The sequence below is a fragment of the Pagrus pagrus genome (assembly GCF_965226575.1).
Source record: "Pagrus pagrus genome assembly, chromosome: 1".
NCBI classification, from domain to species: Eukaryota; Metazoa; Chordata; class Actinopteri; order Spariformes; family Sparidae; genus Pagrus; species Pagrus pagrus.
Window position 1 is genome coordinate 19130628 of NC_140185.1, and position 13839 is coordinate 19144466.

Sequence of the window (13839 nt, forward strand, 5' to 3'; positions counted from 1 at the left end):
ACGGTACCGCCTCTGCTGTCGGTCCAACCAACTTGGCCAACATGCCGCTTTCAAACGGAGCCACACCGCTGCAACTTTCCCTCAGTGTCTGGATTTAAATGATCATCCGGAGCTGCTCATCGACACGAACACAAACGCCGCATGGTCGCCGCTGAATCCTGAAATGTGGACCGGACTCACCTGAGCGGTGAACTTACAGATTTGTTTTTGTGTTTTTCTTTTCTTTCTTTCTTTTTTTTTAAACCCGGGATTTTTATTAAAATGTCTCTGCTGTGGACGAACCACATTTTCCTCCTGGCGTTTTGTTCTGGATTAGGGTTCGGGATCCCAAACAAATGCGACGAAGTGCGGAAAGTTTTCCAACTCAGGGAAATTGGACCAAATCAATTATTGCCTTTAAGTCCCAGACCAGGTATGTTGGAGTTAATCTTTACTGTCTGGTTTATTGGTTTGTTTAATACAGTTAAAGTCTCATTAACCAGCCAGTAATACAAACTGCATCAACATTTCTGACTGATGTGCCGTATTTTCTTCATTTTCATCCTCCCAGCAACTAAATAATCAACATGCCAACCACTGATTGACAGAAATATGCCCGAGAGTGACTCAACACAGTATTACCTTCCTGTAGAGCCCATTAACTGCACTGTAGCTCTGAACCTGTCATTTTCTGCCTCCTTGAAGTGCTCTTTGTAGTTACAAAACACACCTTTTTAAACACATTTCAGAGGCGTGTGTGCAGTTATGATAATGATATAGACAGAGGAGCAGGAGAGCTGTGAGCTGTTTAAATGGCAGCTTTTTATGTGTCTTTTAAATCAAGATATTTAGAGGAAATACAACATGACTGCAACAATAAAAGTCCATTCTTCTTATGGAGGAATATGACATCTTTACTCATGTATATCTACAGTCGTGTATATAACAGTATGTCAGTAGGTTCATGACAAATATCAATAAATCATATATTTCAAATACATTGATAAGCACTTAAAGCTGAGCAACAGTAGTGAATTGTGAGATATATTTTGTGTTTGTACAATGAAAGCCCATGAAAAGCTTGTAAAAAGTACCCAAAAGTCACACGTGAGTAAAAGTAAAGATGGTCGTCAATGGTTTATTGAGCTTATGAAGCATGAGACTCTTCTTAACACTTAATCTTTGAAATTTCTTGAAAAATAAGGAAATCAGTGACAGCAGTTGGACGGCACACAGTGTCTCATCACGCTGGCTGCCTTCAATGTCAAACACAGTGTTGGCAAAAGTACCCAATCATACTTGAGCAAAAGTAAAGATTTTGTGTTAAAATATAACTTTGGTAAAAGTGAAAGTCACCAATACGAATAGTACTTGAGTAAAAGTTTGATAAAATGTGCTTCTTTGGCTCTGATGCAGCATGTAATCTGCAAAGTAACTAGTAACTAAAGTTATCAAATCAATGAAGCGGAGTAAAAGTACAATATTTACCTCCAAAATGTAGTGGAGTGGAAGTTTAAAGTAGCAGAAAATGAAGGTACTCAATTAAAGTACAAGTACCTCAAAATTTAACTTAAGTACAGTACTTGAGTGAATGTACTTAGTTACACTCCATCACTGGTAATACCTGAGTCAAGATAGTAAATATATTGTGTTCAAATATTACTTTGGTAAAAGTTAAAGTCACCTATTTGAATAGTAATTGAGTAAAGGTCTTAAACTATCTGGTATTAAAATGTACTTAAGTATCAAAAGTACAAGAACAAGTAAATCAACTGTATATATTTATTTTTCTGATGATCAGAATCAGTGTTTTTATTTTTAAATCTGAATGCTGATAAAATCAATTCATTTAAAAATGTGCTGCTTTCGCTCTGATTAGTTATTAAATCTGTAAAGTAACTAGTAACTAACATTATCAAATAAATGTAGTGGAGTATAAAGTACAATATTTACCTCCAGAATCAAGTAGAGTGGAGGTATAAAGTAGGAGAAAATATAAATAATCAAGTGAAGTAACAGTTTCAGTTACCTCAATTGAACTGTAGTAAAGTGAGTAAATGTACTTAGTTACTTTGTGAGCAGGTCACTTATCGTTCACTTCACTGTACCACCAGCAGTTTATTGTAAAATCCAAATGCCAATAAAATCAATACATTTTTAATAACTATTTTGGCTCTAATGCAGCATGTAATCTATAAGTAACGAGTAACTAAAGTGATCAAATAAATGCAGAAGAATAAAAGCACAACATTTGACCCCGAAATGAATTGGAGCAGAAGTTTAGAGAAGCAAAAATGGAAAAGTAACTCAGTTGAACTTAAAAAGAGTATTTGAGTAAATGTACTTAGTTACATTCCACCACTGTGAGAAGGTCTCCCTTATTGCTTACTTCTCGTATTAGCTGCAGAACATGGGCTGATATAAAACGTGCTGTTTTAATCCAGTGAAACTAGGAGCTAAAGCTGCTGAAACTCTGCTCCTTCCAGCTGACTAAAGCAGATAAGTGGCTTGCAGGGATAAACAGGACTTATTCTGTGTAAAGTTAGGTAAACTAGGCTTCACTTAACTTTCTGAACACCACCAATCATGTAGAACGTAAGATTTGGGGGGAATTATGGGTGTGGATATACCATGTGGGCTGTCATTGACTCACTGCTGCTGCTGCTGCTGCTCTCTGTGCTCCTCTTGGAAAAGTAAATCTTAATGGTGTTGACTGCCATCCTGCCACAAACTGCTCCCTATAAACTTCACCAGCCCCTTTCCTCTCCTTTTCACTGCTGTGTGGAAACCGATTCAATTGACAGAAAACCCGCAAATGCCCCTTCAACCTCTAAATAACCCTCATAATGCCATCACCACTCGTGCTCCTGTAATGAGCCAGCATGTGTGGCTGTGTTGATTTAAATCTTTGTGCTGTTTCTTCCTCTGCAGTGATGATATCCTCCTGATTCAGTGGCTATAACGCTGTAAAAACACTTGCTACTGTTTATAAGTGCACCTCTGCTGACCTTTCTGGCAGCCTCGCACGGCTAAACAGTCTTCAAGGGTCCACATGCATCTTGACATCGGAAAGATGTAGATTGTTTTCTTGATGGCTCAGATTAACATCAGATAGTGTAATGGGAGGTATAGTTGATTCTAGAGAATGATTTTATGAAGTTATCTGTGACTGAGCGTGGGCTTGTGAAAAATAACCTCCAGAAATTCCAGGAATCCGGGCGAGAGCGAGCTGTTTCCATGTAATAAGACGTGCCAAACAGCCTTCAGCTCTGGTCAGAACGCAGCAAGTCAGAAGTCTCTCACCTCGGCCAAACAAAGCTGTCGTTTGCGGTGTTGGAAGTGGAAATATTTCTGGGAAGCATTTTTAAAAAACAAGACCTGGGGCGCTTTCAAGTTGTCTTATCTAGCAGAGTTTGAATTCCTCCTCGTGTGCCATCGCCTGCTCTGCTCCCTCCTCACACTGGGAGCTGATAGCGTCTCTGGCAACAGCCCCGCGTGCTCTGTCTAGGCATGTCAGAGAGGCTTTTTGGGCCACTTTAAGATGTTTTGATTGTCCCGTATGTGTGCAGATTGCTTACATTTGCTGTAGTGGAAAACCTGAGACACATCACTTGGTGAGGCGATAACGCTCTGACTGAGATCTTGTCTCAGGATGTAGGTGTTTTGGTTTTTCTTGCTTCACTAAAGCATTTTTTAACTCGTCCACTGCGTCTTTACCTCATGTTTTAAGGCATGTGATCGAGATCATGGCCTCGAAATGATTTATACGAGCATGAGTCACACGATCAGTTTCTTGATCATCTTATATTTTTGAAGAGGTTGCCTATTTTTCATTCAGATCCCATCTTGCAATCTTGAATCGTTACTCAGTCAGTCAATCCACCGCTTTGGTCCAGACTGAAATCAATCATCATAGATCGACTGTGATTTTGTACAATCGTTCATGGTCCCCAGGTTGACTTCAGCCCTGCCCTAAGTACCCAAAACCTCTCGTCTCAGGAACTCCTTTTTTCGTGAACAAAAAGGTTCCTTTATCCAGTTGTTGTCTGTATTTCCAAAGCGGTCTAAAGATCAGTGAAGAATTTTTGCTGATGACTCTAAAACAACAATCGTCGTTGGTCCATCTGTCATGTGCTTTCTCCATGTTGATGTGTTGAAGCCTAAAAAACCCAACTGGCTTTAAAAATGGTGGCTATAACAAAATGCTCCTTGACCAGTCAGAAATGTGTAGCTCTGCAAGCCCCACCCTCAATGTTGTTGGACTACCTGACTTTATAGCGATATGTGTCCTACGTCTCACGAGACCTCTTTCCAGCCAGTCATGCCTGGTGTGGGCTATGATGATGAATGTGATTCACGAGCATGGCTGTCGTTCTCCTTCCCGCCACTCAGCTCCCATTTGAAGCGAATTGGATGTGGAGCTTGAACTTTCTAACTAAGGTGTGCCGTGTTCAACCCAGTTAATCATTTTAAATATGTGTTAAATATGTAAAATTACACATTTACGCCTATTTTTTCTCGTGGTCATGATTCGCGTACCATAATCTTCCCTAAAATACGATAATTTTAAGCCTCTGGTATAATAGTTTAACTTTTCCCATCTGGGCAATGCTGGTACTGTCCCGTAAGCAGGACCTTACTAAAATAATGGAGGTAAAATAATGTCCCCTGGTCCTTGCAATGGAAATGAGTTCCTCCAAAGGTTCCTAGTTCCTATAGAAAGTCCCTATGGTGGAAACAAGGCTAATGGTGATTCCCTGACTTTTCAGAGCGGTCCATTGGATGATTCCTGTGAAATTAGTTACACACACATCAATGCCTCCCTGACGGTCAATTGTAATGACTTCGGTGACCCTTTCATGTTTTATCAAGCACCACCAGCAGCTCAAAATGTTCATTTGTCCATTAGCCTATTTGGTTGATGAACAAATACCTAAGAAACTAATAATCAGCTTCAACTTAACTTTGTCCTCAGTGCTGATGTTACTCACACGATCAACTATGACTGTAAACATAGCAACCATTATAGCTGGCACGGCTGAGCACCCTGCTGATGAACGCAGCTAAAGCCCGTCATGTTGGACAGTTGGCAGTTTATCACAAAGATAATGCAGAACGTGGTTAGACGCACTCATTTATTCAGGCCTTCGGGCAGTTTAGGGTGTCAAATCCACCTGACTTGTATGTCTTTGGAATGTGTGAAGGAAAAGTGGAGCAAATCCTCAGCCCCAGTTTAGCTTTGTGTTTGAGTCACAGAGGTAAGCATTCCTTTCTCTCAAAGATAAATAGCCTACCCGGTGATGTCTGACAAACACAGGTCTTTTAACTACATGCCTTTTCTCAGTCAGATCATTTCCCGAGTCTCAATCCAGTTTGTTTACTGATCCTAACAGATGCTGTAGATGATATATGTCTTAAACAAGGTGAGCCAGTTACATCTGACTATATAATGTCACTTTATAATATTTAGTATTTTCTAACAATATCATGCATTAATTTTTCTCTTGTGCTGAACAAAATGAGCAAAGACGTGTCATTTCCGGCCAACTGGATTAGGAAATGCAGTCATTACTTGAGCCACCCAGATGGTTGGAGGAGTCTTTTAGGATTCGGGAAATTCAGAACAGAGCAAATTGTTATTAAAAGACCATCTGGGTTTTTCGAACACTGCAGGGTATTTATTTTCCAGAGAAACAAGTACTTATCTCTGTGACTGGAAATACAGAGGAAATGAAATGGTCCTCTCAACACTGAGCCACCCTGCTTCTTACTTCTGTCCCATGTGAATCCACGCTTCTTCTGCCTATAATGCTTTAAAATCCTAACATTCGATCTCGGTGACTCTCAGGTTCGGACCTTCAGGTGTGTATGTCCAAGAACCTGACATGCTGCACCAAGAAGATGGAGGAGAAGTACCAGGTGGCGGCTCGGAGAGACATCCAGAACCTTCTCCAGACGTCCAGCTCCAGCCTCAAGTTTCTCATCTCACGTAATGTGGCTGCTTTCCAAGGTAAGAGCGTGAAGTCATCTCTGCTGGAAAGGCTGAACGCGTGCTGAGACGAGAGCGCAAATGTTTACGTGGATAATTGTATGTGTGTATTTTCTCGTAGGATACATTAGAAGTAAGGGTTTGTGTGGGTGCTGTGAAAACACTGGATGAGTCAGCGTGTGTGTGTGTGTGTGTGTGTGTGTGTGTGTGTGTGTGTGTGTGTGTGTGCAGTGAGGCTCCACATCAGAGAAAACAGAGCGGAGTCTGTCCTCCTTCCAGATCTGCCGCTACACTCTGATCTTGAGATTAGATAGGCTGGCTGTTCCTGTAGGAGGTTCGGGAGGAGGCTGTCTGCAGGGTGAACGTCTGACAGGCATGTGTACTGGGGCTTTTACTAATAGCTTCTCTTCCTCTGCAAGGTGTCCTGCTATACTGTATCCTGATGAGAAACTAAATCCTCATCTTTAGTGTACTGGAGCGCAGTTATTCCATCGTAAACAGGCTGCCGTCCATCTCCACACTCGTCTTTAACCTCTGTCTCTCATTGTTTTCCATCCTTTCACTCAGCAATGACTGACAGTCGACTTACAGGCAACCGCTTATCTGTGAGCTCTCCCTGCCAACGCTGTGGGATGTCTCTCCCACTCGGGCTGATAGCTGTCATATGACGGCTGAAATGGGTGGGCAACAAATACAGAGCTTATGACTCGAATGTGCAGACATATGATTAGGCCAATTCACTTTAACGACGTCTCCAAGTTTAAAGACGTGCTGTTATCCTCCTCCTTAGCTCAAATGATTTATAGGAGAGTCTCGTATGATCACAGTCTTTCAGCTGCGGTTTGCAGGGGCAATGCCCGGTTTTTGTCATCAGATGTTTGATGTGTCTACTCAGGCTCTGAAGTTGAGCTAAAATACTCACCATTTATGTCAATGTTTATGAAGCAAGCCGCCTCTAAAATACTGTTAACTTGGGACAAAATTGCAAACAGTCATGCGGCTTTTTTAAAGGATAAGACTGGCATTTAAAGAAAAAAAATAATTCTTGTTGTCTAATCCTATAATATGAACAAAACAGTATGCAGTATAATCGCAAAGAAATATCAGGCAACATAGGTCAGGCTCTGAATGTTCATCTTTCAATGTCCACACTCAGAGACTCAGAGACTGTGAGGTGCATTCCCGGGAGGTCCGTGAGGGTTTAGGGTTGTCCCACTGTCAAATTGTTTAGTGCATGAGGGCTCTCTCGCAGATATTTTGGGCCCTTTATGGCCACTTTTCATAAGATTCTCTGGGGAATTACCCACAGTTCATAGCGTTGTCACATTAAACACAGGGTAACCAGGGGGTAGCAGCGTAACCCCAAAAACAACAAGATAATCCGGTTGCTTTCGTTAATCTATATGAGAGATGTTTTTTATTCACAAAATGAAGCTTTCAAAATTACTACCTAAGATCCAACATTATTTCCTAAAACTGATTCTCTGCCTAAATCACTCAGTTTATTAAACGTCAAACTAATAAGCTTTTGAAACATTATGGCACTTTTCCCCTGAATCTTCAACGTGTTTCTATTTGTGTATATGAGTACTCCCAGTTTATTTTTATTTTTATTGTAAGGCTATATAATTTAAAACATACAGTCTTAAACCATTTCGGCCCCTTGCAGACTTTTTCACTCAAACACCATGTGACATCAACAAAGTCAGTAAGAGCTCAGCTTTAGGCCTTTGGGGGCACATGAAGGACTAAAGCCCGTCTGTGGCACTCAGCCCCAAACTGAAGATGTAAATCTTTAAAAACATGTCAGAAGTTTATAGTTGTTGTTGTTTAGTATTTTCCCCAAAATGTTTTAGTTTTTAGCAAATGTTCCTGGCATAAGGAGTATTTTCGGTGGGGACTATTTCCAGCAGCGGATTTGTACACGTTTATGGCTTTAGTAAGTATTTACAGCAGCAGTTTACAGTGCGTGTGGGATTGACTCAAATAAAGGAACATGTTGCCGAGGGCAGCGATGTGGCTCACTGATGTGTTTTTTACATCGTTTTTGGACAACAATGGAGGACCATGGCAAGAAGCTAAATCGGGCTTTGGCTACACAGACAATGTTTGTTAGTAGGATCAATTCATTGTTGGTTTTGGTGTTTTTGACAGCAGAAAAATACAGAATAACACCAGTCTCATCCTTCCATACGCATCTAACCTTAAATGTCCAAAGGTATGTTTTTACTTCGCGGTCCTTGAACGTCTCGTAACAGTCTTGGAGCTGGCAGGTTGTTCACACAGGTCAAGTCAAAAAAAAGCTGCAGGAGCTGGTAGCTGTTTAAAAAAATCCTCAAAAAAATGAGCAGCGCTAACATGGTTTCATGTGTGGAATGGCAGCCAGTGTGCGCTCCTGCCAAACCAAACAGAGTTCCCTGTCAACATCGGCTCTCATCGGTCAACAAACATTGGCAGCTGCCTCCAACGTCCAGGCTGTATAATACAAGTGGCAACAGACGCTCAGCAATTTAAGTCTCATATTGGAGTCACAGCAGCAGAATGACTGCTCTGAATATTGCATTTATTAAGTCATTATGTCATGTTCCCAAGGTGTTTTTGAGATTGATTCAATAAGATTCCAGGCGAGGGCTGCAGCTACTTATTATTTTCATTACTGAATAATCTGCTGGTCATTTCTGGATTTACAAAACAGCACACACAGTCCAAAACGTTGAGAACCTGGAACCAGAGTTACCAGCATTCTTGCCTGAAGATTACTTGTTTATAATAAAAAATGTTGCCTTCAATGTAATGGTGACTAATTGTTTAAAGGTGCTCTACTTCTTTTAGTACATTATTACAGCCAACAAGGCTGCTAAACAGCCAACCGCAGTTCCAGTTACACCAGTGGATACTTTTAAGGAGACTTTCCAGCCGTGTTTGTTTCACGGGAAGTTGGACCAGCTCCATCTGTGATCGCGGGGATCAAAACAGGTATTTTATTGCAAAATCATGATGTCTTCCTAACCAAGTGTCTTTTGTGCCTAAACCTAAGCAGAGCACACATAAGAGAGAACAAGAGAGGAATAGAAAATCCAACCTAAACAGACATAATGTTGTAGCATATAGAAATGCTAATATTCTTGCGATTGGGTAGCCTAAAAACATTTGCAAAGCGGAGTTGCTCACGTCCATGTTTGCTTCTTCTTCGCTGATGTTGTTGGTGCATTTCTTTGTTTGTTGACTCAATACTGCCACCAATTGTCGATCAGGGGATTAGCATGTCAAATCCATGTATGTGGATCCTCGTTTGCACCCATAATTCAAACGAAAAAGGGACTCACTCATACTCGCTGAAAACTCCACTGGATACCTTTGATTGACTAAATCATTCAGCTGTAATCCAAACATGTCTTCCATTGATAGTTATCAGCTGGATCAGATATACATTCAAGTCGACATAGTTGATAAAAAGTGGTTTGCATTAATCATAAATCCAATTAAATCACACATGAAAACCACAAAACACACAAACTTAACTATTCGTCTCCACCTGTTCATTATTGTTTGCTTTGCTTTCGAAGTGAATCTGTGTTGATGAAAGCTGATATTTGTTCAAATGTTGAGGCAGACTTTTTGGCTCACAGTCTACAATATGTGTTTACACACACACACACACACACACACACACACACACACACACACACACACACACACACACACACACACACACACACACACAGAGCCACCCACGTGGCATTGTTCTACTTGGCCGCAGAGGTTTTAAGAGCCTTTGTCACACAGAGAAAACACACTGTGGCACCATATGTATGGGAAGCACGGAGGGACAGAAATGTCTGGCAGCTTCTTAGATCTTAACAGAGTGGAAAAAAAAGCTATTTTGCTGTTCATGTGCAGACATAAAAGAAACACAAGTCAAGCATTTAATCCGTCTTTCCTATCTAGGCAGTGTTCAATGATCCTTAATTAATATGAGTGAATTGTTTGTTGTTCATCTTGTGTGACTGTGAGTTTTGTTTTGGGTGTTTTCGGATGATAATGGAACGGAGACGGGGGCCAACGACTTTACGGCTCGTCATGAAATTGAAATGCAATTTGAAGCAGGAGTATCACTGTTCTGCTTCGTCGTAAACACTTCTGTGGAGCACGAGAGGAAAACAGACGGGAGGTGGGTGGGTTGGGGTTTGTGCAGAAAAACAAGTCTCTTAGTTTTAGTCTCCAAATGATTGGCAGCCTGCACTGTAATTTGAGAGACAACAGAGAACAAGCAGAGTGTATAATGCATTACAACCACAGACAGGAAGAAGGACGAGTTAAAAGGGGGCAGGCTAATGTGGTCATTTGTTTTGTGCAAAGCCTTCAATTAGGCATCTTTATGTGATGCAGCTGAAGGGAGGAGGGGATGAAGAAATTAGAGGAATGTAGATGGATAAACACTCAGGAGACACAGAGAAATAACACCAACCAATAAAATGCTATTTAAAATGCTTTTTCCTCTGGGACTTGATGCTCATGTTTTGTGTGCTTGTAATAGGCCACAGTTTGAAAAAAAAAATCTTCAAGGGCATCTTTTATGTAGAAAAGCACTAAGTTCTTTAACATAATGAGTAACACAAATCAGCAAAAACATGCGCTAAAGCTGTTAATTATGAGCAGAACTTCAAAGCACGGCTCATCCCGCAGTAATGGTTCATTACGTTTTCCTCTTTTCTTCCTTAAAATGTGCCGCCACGTTTTAATATCTCGTCCTGAAATGAACCTGACCGCAACTTTTCAAGTCATTTCACAGCCAAAAGATAGCTGGGCAACTAGAGTGGAAAAAATAGTAAGAATAAAGGCTGAGTAGATGGCATGCTGTCAAGCAGACGGCCTTTGAGTTTTCATGTGCATCAGTTTTTTTTTCTCCCTTCTTGCTCCTGGTCTGTCAGTAAGTCTCTCAGGATTGCATGTTTTCATTCACCGGTTGTGAGGTTCCTGCACGTCGTCCACACGGTGCACAAATATGCAGCCTGCTGAGCAGGGCTCCAGGGGAGATCTTTTTTCATCCCGCGCAGGTTTGTCTTACATCCATGGCAACAAGCCGAAGCAATCCCAGCGCCCCCCGAGGCTGGAGTCAAATAAAACTCAGGAACAGAACTCACTATGAATCAGCTGGTAAGATGCCTGAGAGAGTATCTGAGGAGGGCTGTTCAAATCAGAGCAAAACGGTGTGAGATCACCAGATCAAAGCAATACCACCACCCTTTGGGGAAAGCTTTGATTCGAGGAGCTGTTTGGAAAGCAGCGTATCGCCTCGTGCTGACAGCAAAACCGACGGATACTCAAACTTCTGTAAATAACACAACCAGTGTCCTTCCTTTTGTGATGTAAGAAGGGAAAAAGTGTGTCCCTGCTGGTGTGGCAGCCAGTCACTGACCTGATGAGATGAGTTAAACTACTCTCATATCTTTTCTGTTTAGTATTTCACTGCTGGAGAGTTGGCACTTGCATTAAACTGGGCTGACCAGAGAAAACAGAGTAAAAGGGCTATGGTATTCCCTTTTCCTTGTTTTACAGTTTGATCAGAATTTGGTGAGACGCCCTTCGCCTCTCTCTATATCTCCTCTCCTCTTTACTCTTTGTATCCAAAAAATGCAGAACAACAATCTGTAGTTGACTCAACGGCCGGATGGCGGAAAAGTAGGGGGCCCTCTGTGCAGGCGAAATTGAGAGAAGCTGAACATTGTTCTTTTGTATAAACTACCAAGTATTGTAGCGATACAAAGCTGGTTGAAAATCTGCAAAGTTCCCATTTAATTACAGTAAGTACCCATCTTAGCATAGCAGGAGGCTGGAAACAGGAGGAAACAGCTGGCTTGGCTCTGTCCACAGTCAATAGTATCCACCTCCCAACGCCTCTAAACCTCAAAAGAATTAGCATATTTTCCAAAATGTTGAACTGTTGCTTTAAAATAACAGTTTGACATTTAAGAAATGAGAAATTGGAAAATCAGTACCACTCTAACATCACTTTGTTAAGTACTGAGCAAGTGTCTGAAGGTGATTAGCCTAGCTTGGCAAAAATACTGAAAGCACAGAGGACCAGCTAGCCTTTCTCAAATCCTCCTATTAACATATTAAATGCTCGCTTACCTGCACATTATATCATTTGTTTAATCCATACAGAAATGTTAAAACCAATTGCTTTATACGAATTAAAACTGTTCTGTATATGGGGACACAAAGGCAAAACATATTAAATAAACACAAAATATGAGATGTGTTCTTTTTCATATCCCATAATTCATTTTAAAGCCTTGACCAATATAACATGACCACTAAATGATCAAGTTCAGCCCGGCAGTTATAAATTTAATGCTACTGTAACTTGCATGTCTGCGGCATGAAGCTGTTGAGGCCATTAACACTCTGCGGCTTGTGGTCTTCCTTCCAGTCAATGTCTCATTTTGGTTTCTAGCCTGGGAAGAAAAAAAGTTGGAGTCAACATGAGACACAGGAGTCCAGCAGACGCAGTTAGTCGGCCTGTGCTTCTTCTTTATTTGTATTTGATTCTAATTGAGAGCTACTGTTGTGTCAGGAACACAAGTGGTGCTGATGAATGTGAGATCAAACAGTCAGGACTGTGTGCTGTGGGTGGAGAGCGAGCCTGTTGTGCTCAGGACTTTGCTATTTGCACTCATAAATGCTAATTGTGTTTCTGTTTACCAGCCTTTAAAGGATCCACTGCCCATCTTTAACGCTTTGAATTGAAAAAGGAACATAGTTGAGTGGCAGTGGCCCCACTGCTTGACTGAGTGGAGACCACAATCAGTCTCCAACTCTCTCTGTGCCAAACAAGGAGGTCTCATTAAGGTAGTTTTGTTGTTTTCATTGCTGCTGATTAGACGGATGATATTTCAAAGGTTTTTGCAGCAGAGTCTCCGTTTCAGTGCATATATTCTGGTTGTGTTGAGCGCAGTAAAGTAGGCACTCAGTTGGCAAACGCCCATACCACATAACCACAGTAACCTGGGTTTGAATCCTATAAAAGAATATTTTTGATTTGATTGAAAAGTCAGAAAGAGAGGAAAGAAATCATAAAACTGTCAGTCAGCAGCTTTAAATATGCTGACCTCTGGGGCACATCCAGTAGCGTTACGACACTGAGATAAGTGGGAGTTTTATATGTTACAAGTTTGACCACAAAGAGGAAATTAATTCAGTTTTGTGCAGCCTAGGAAAGGTTAATTATGTCACAAGAAAGCCACAAATCCTAAATATTTCACTTTTATGAGCTTAGAAAACAGCGTTTTTTTAAAAGCATTTTTGAACTAATGTTTTAAATGGTTTCTTTAGCTCAAGAAGTAGGTAAGATATATATTGTTTTCTTTGGAAAGAGACATTCAAATCTGAATGAATCTTTGATAGCTGCTTATAGCTATCGTCCATTGATGCAGGCAATAATAGAAATGTGTCTTTTGCCGATGAATGGCCCAAATAAAGATTCATACACTACATAAAGAAACATTAAATACACAAAAAGACAACACATGAGGTTAAACAAAAATACTGTTGAAGCCCAGATGCACCAGCTGCAGGTCTTCTTCAGACAGAGTCAAGCACCTCAGACCAGCTCACCATCCCGTTTCTCTTTCTCAAGCAGTAAGCAGTAGATGTTAAGCTAAATGGTAACAACAGCCTGAAAATCTATGATGGTTGCCGGCTACTAACAACAGTAGAACAGAGCAATAGTAATGGAGATACAGATCTCTGACTCAGTTTGATGTGTCCAGTCCAGCCAAGCCAGCACATGTGTATGGAAAAGGTGCGTCAAGGCCCATAGAGGCAAGGTTTGGACTTCCCTGAGGCCTCCGGCTGTTCGGGAGCTT

General features: G+C 41.0%; 1 protein-coding gene across 2 annotated transcripts in view; it reads left to right on the forward strand.

The window, feature by feature from the left end:
• Positions 1-13839, forward strand: part of gpc5a (glypican 5a) — a 151480-nt gene continuing 137641 nt past the window's right edge. Inside the window, exons 1-3 of one of the 2 annotated variants that reach the window (XM_084362536.1) lie at positions 1-187; positions 317-412; positions 5828-5989. In XM_084362536.1, the coding sequence (XP_084218662.1) occupies positions 5848-5989 (142 nt within the window). In that variant the 5' untranslated portion in view covers positions 1-187; positions 317-412; positions 5828-5847. Of the gene's footprint in view, positions 413-5827; positions 5990-13839 lie in introns of both variants that reach the window. The other variant, XM_084362535.1, reaches the window with a different exon arrangement.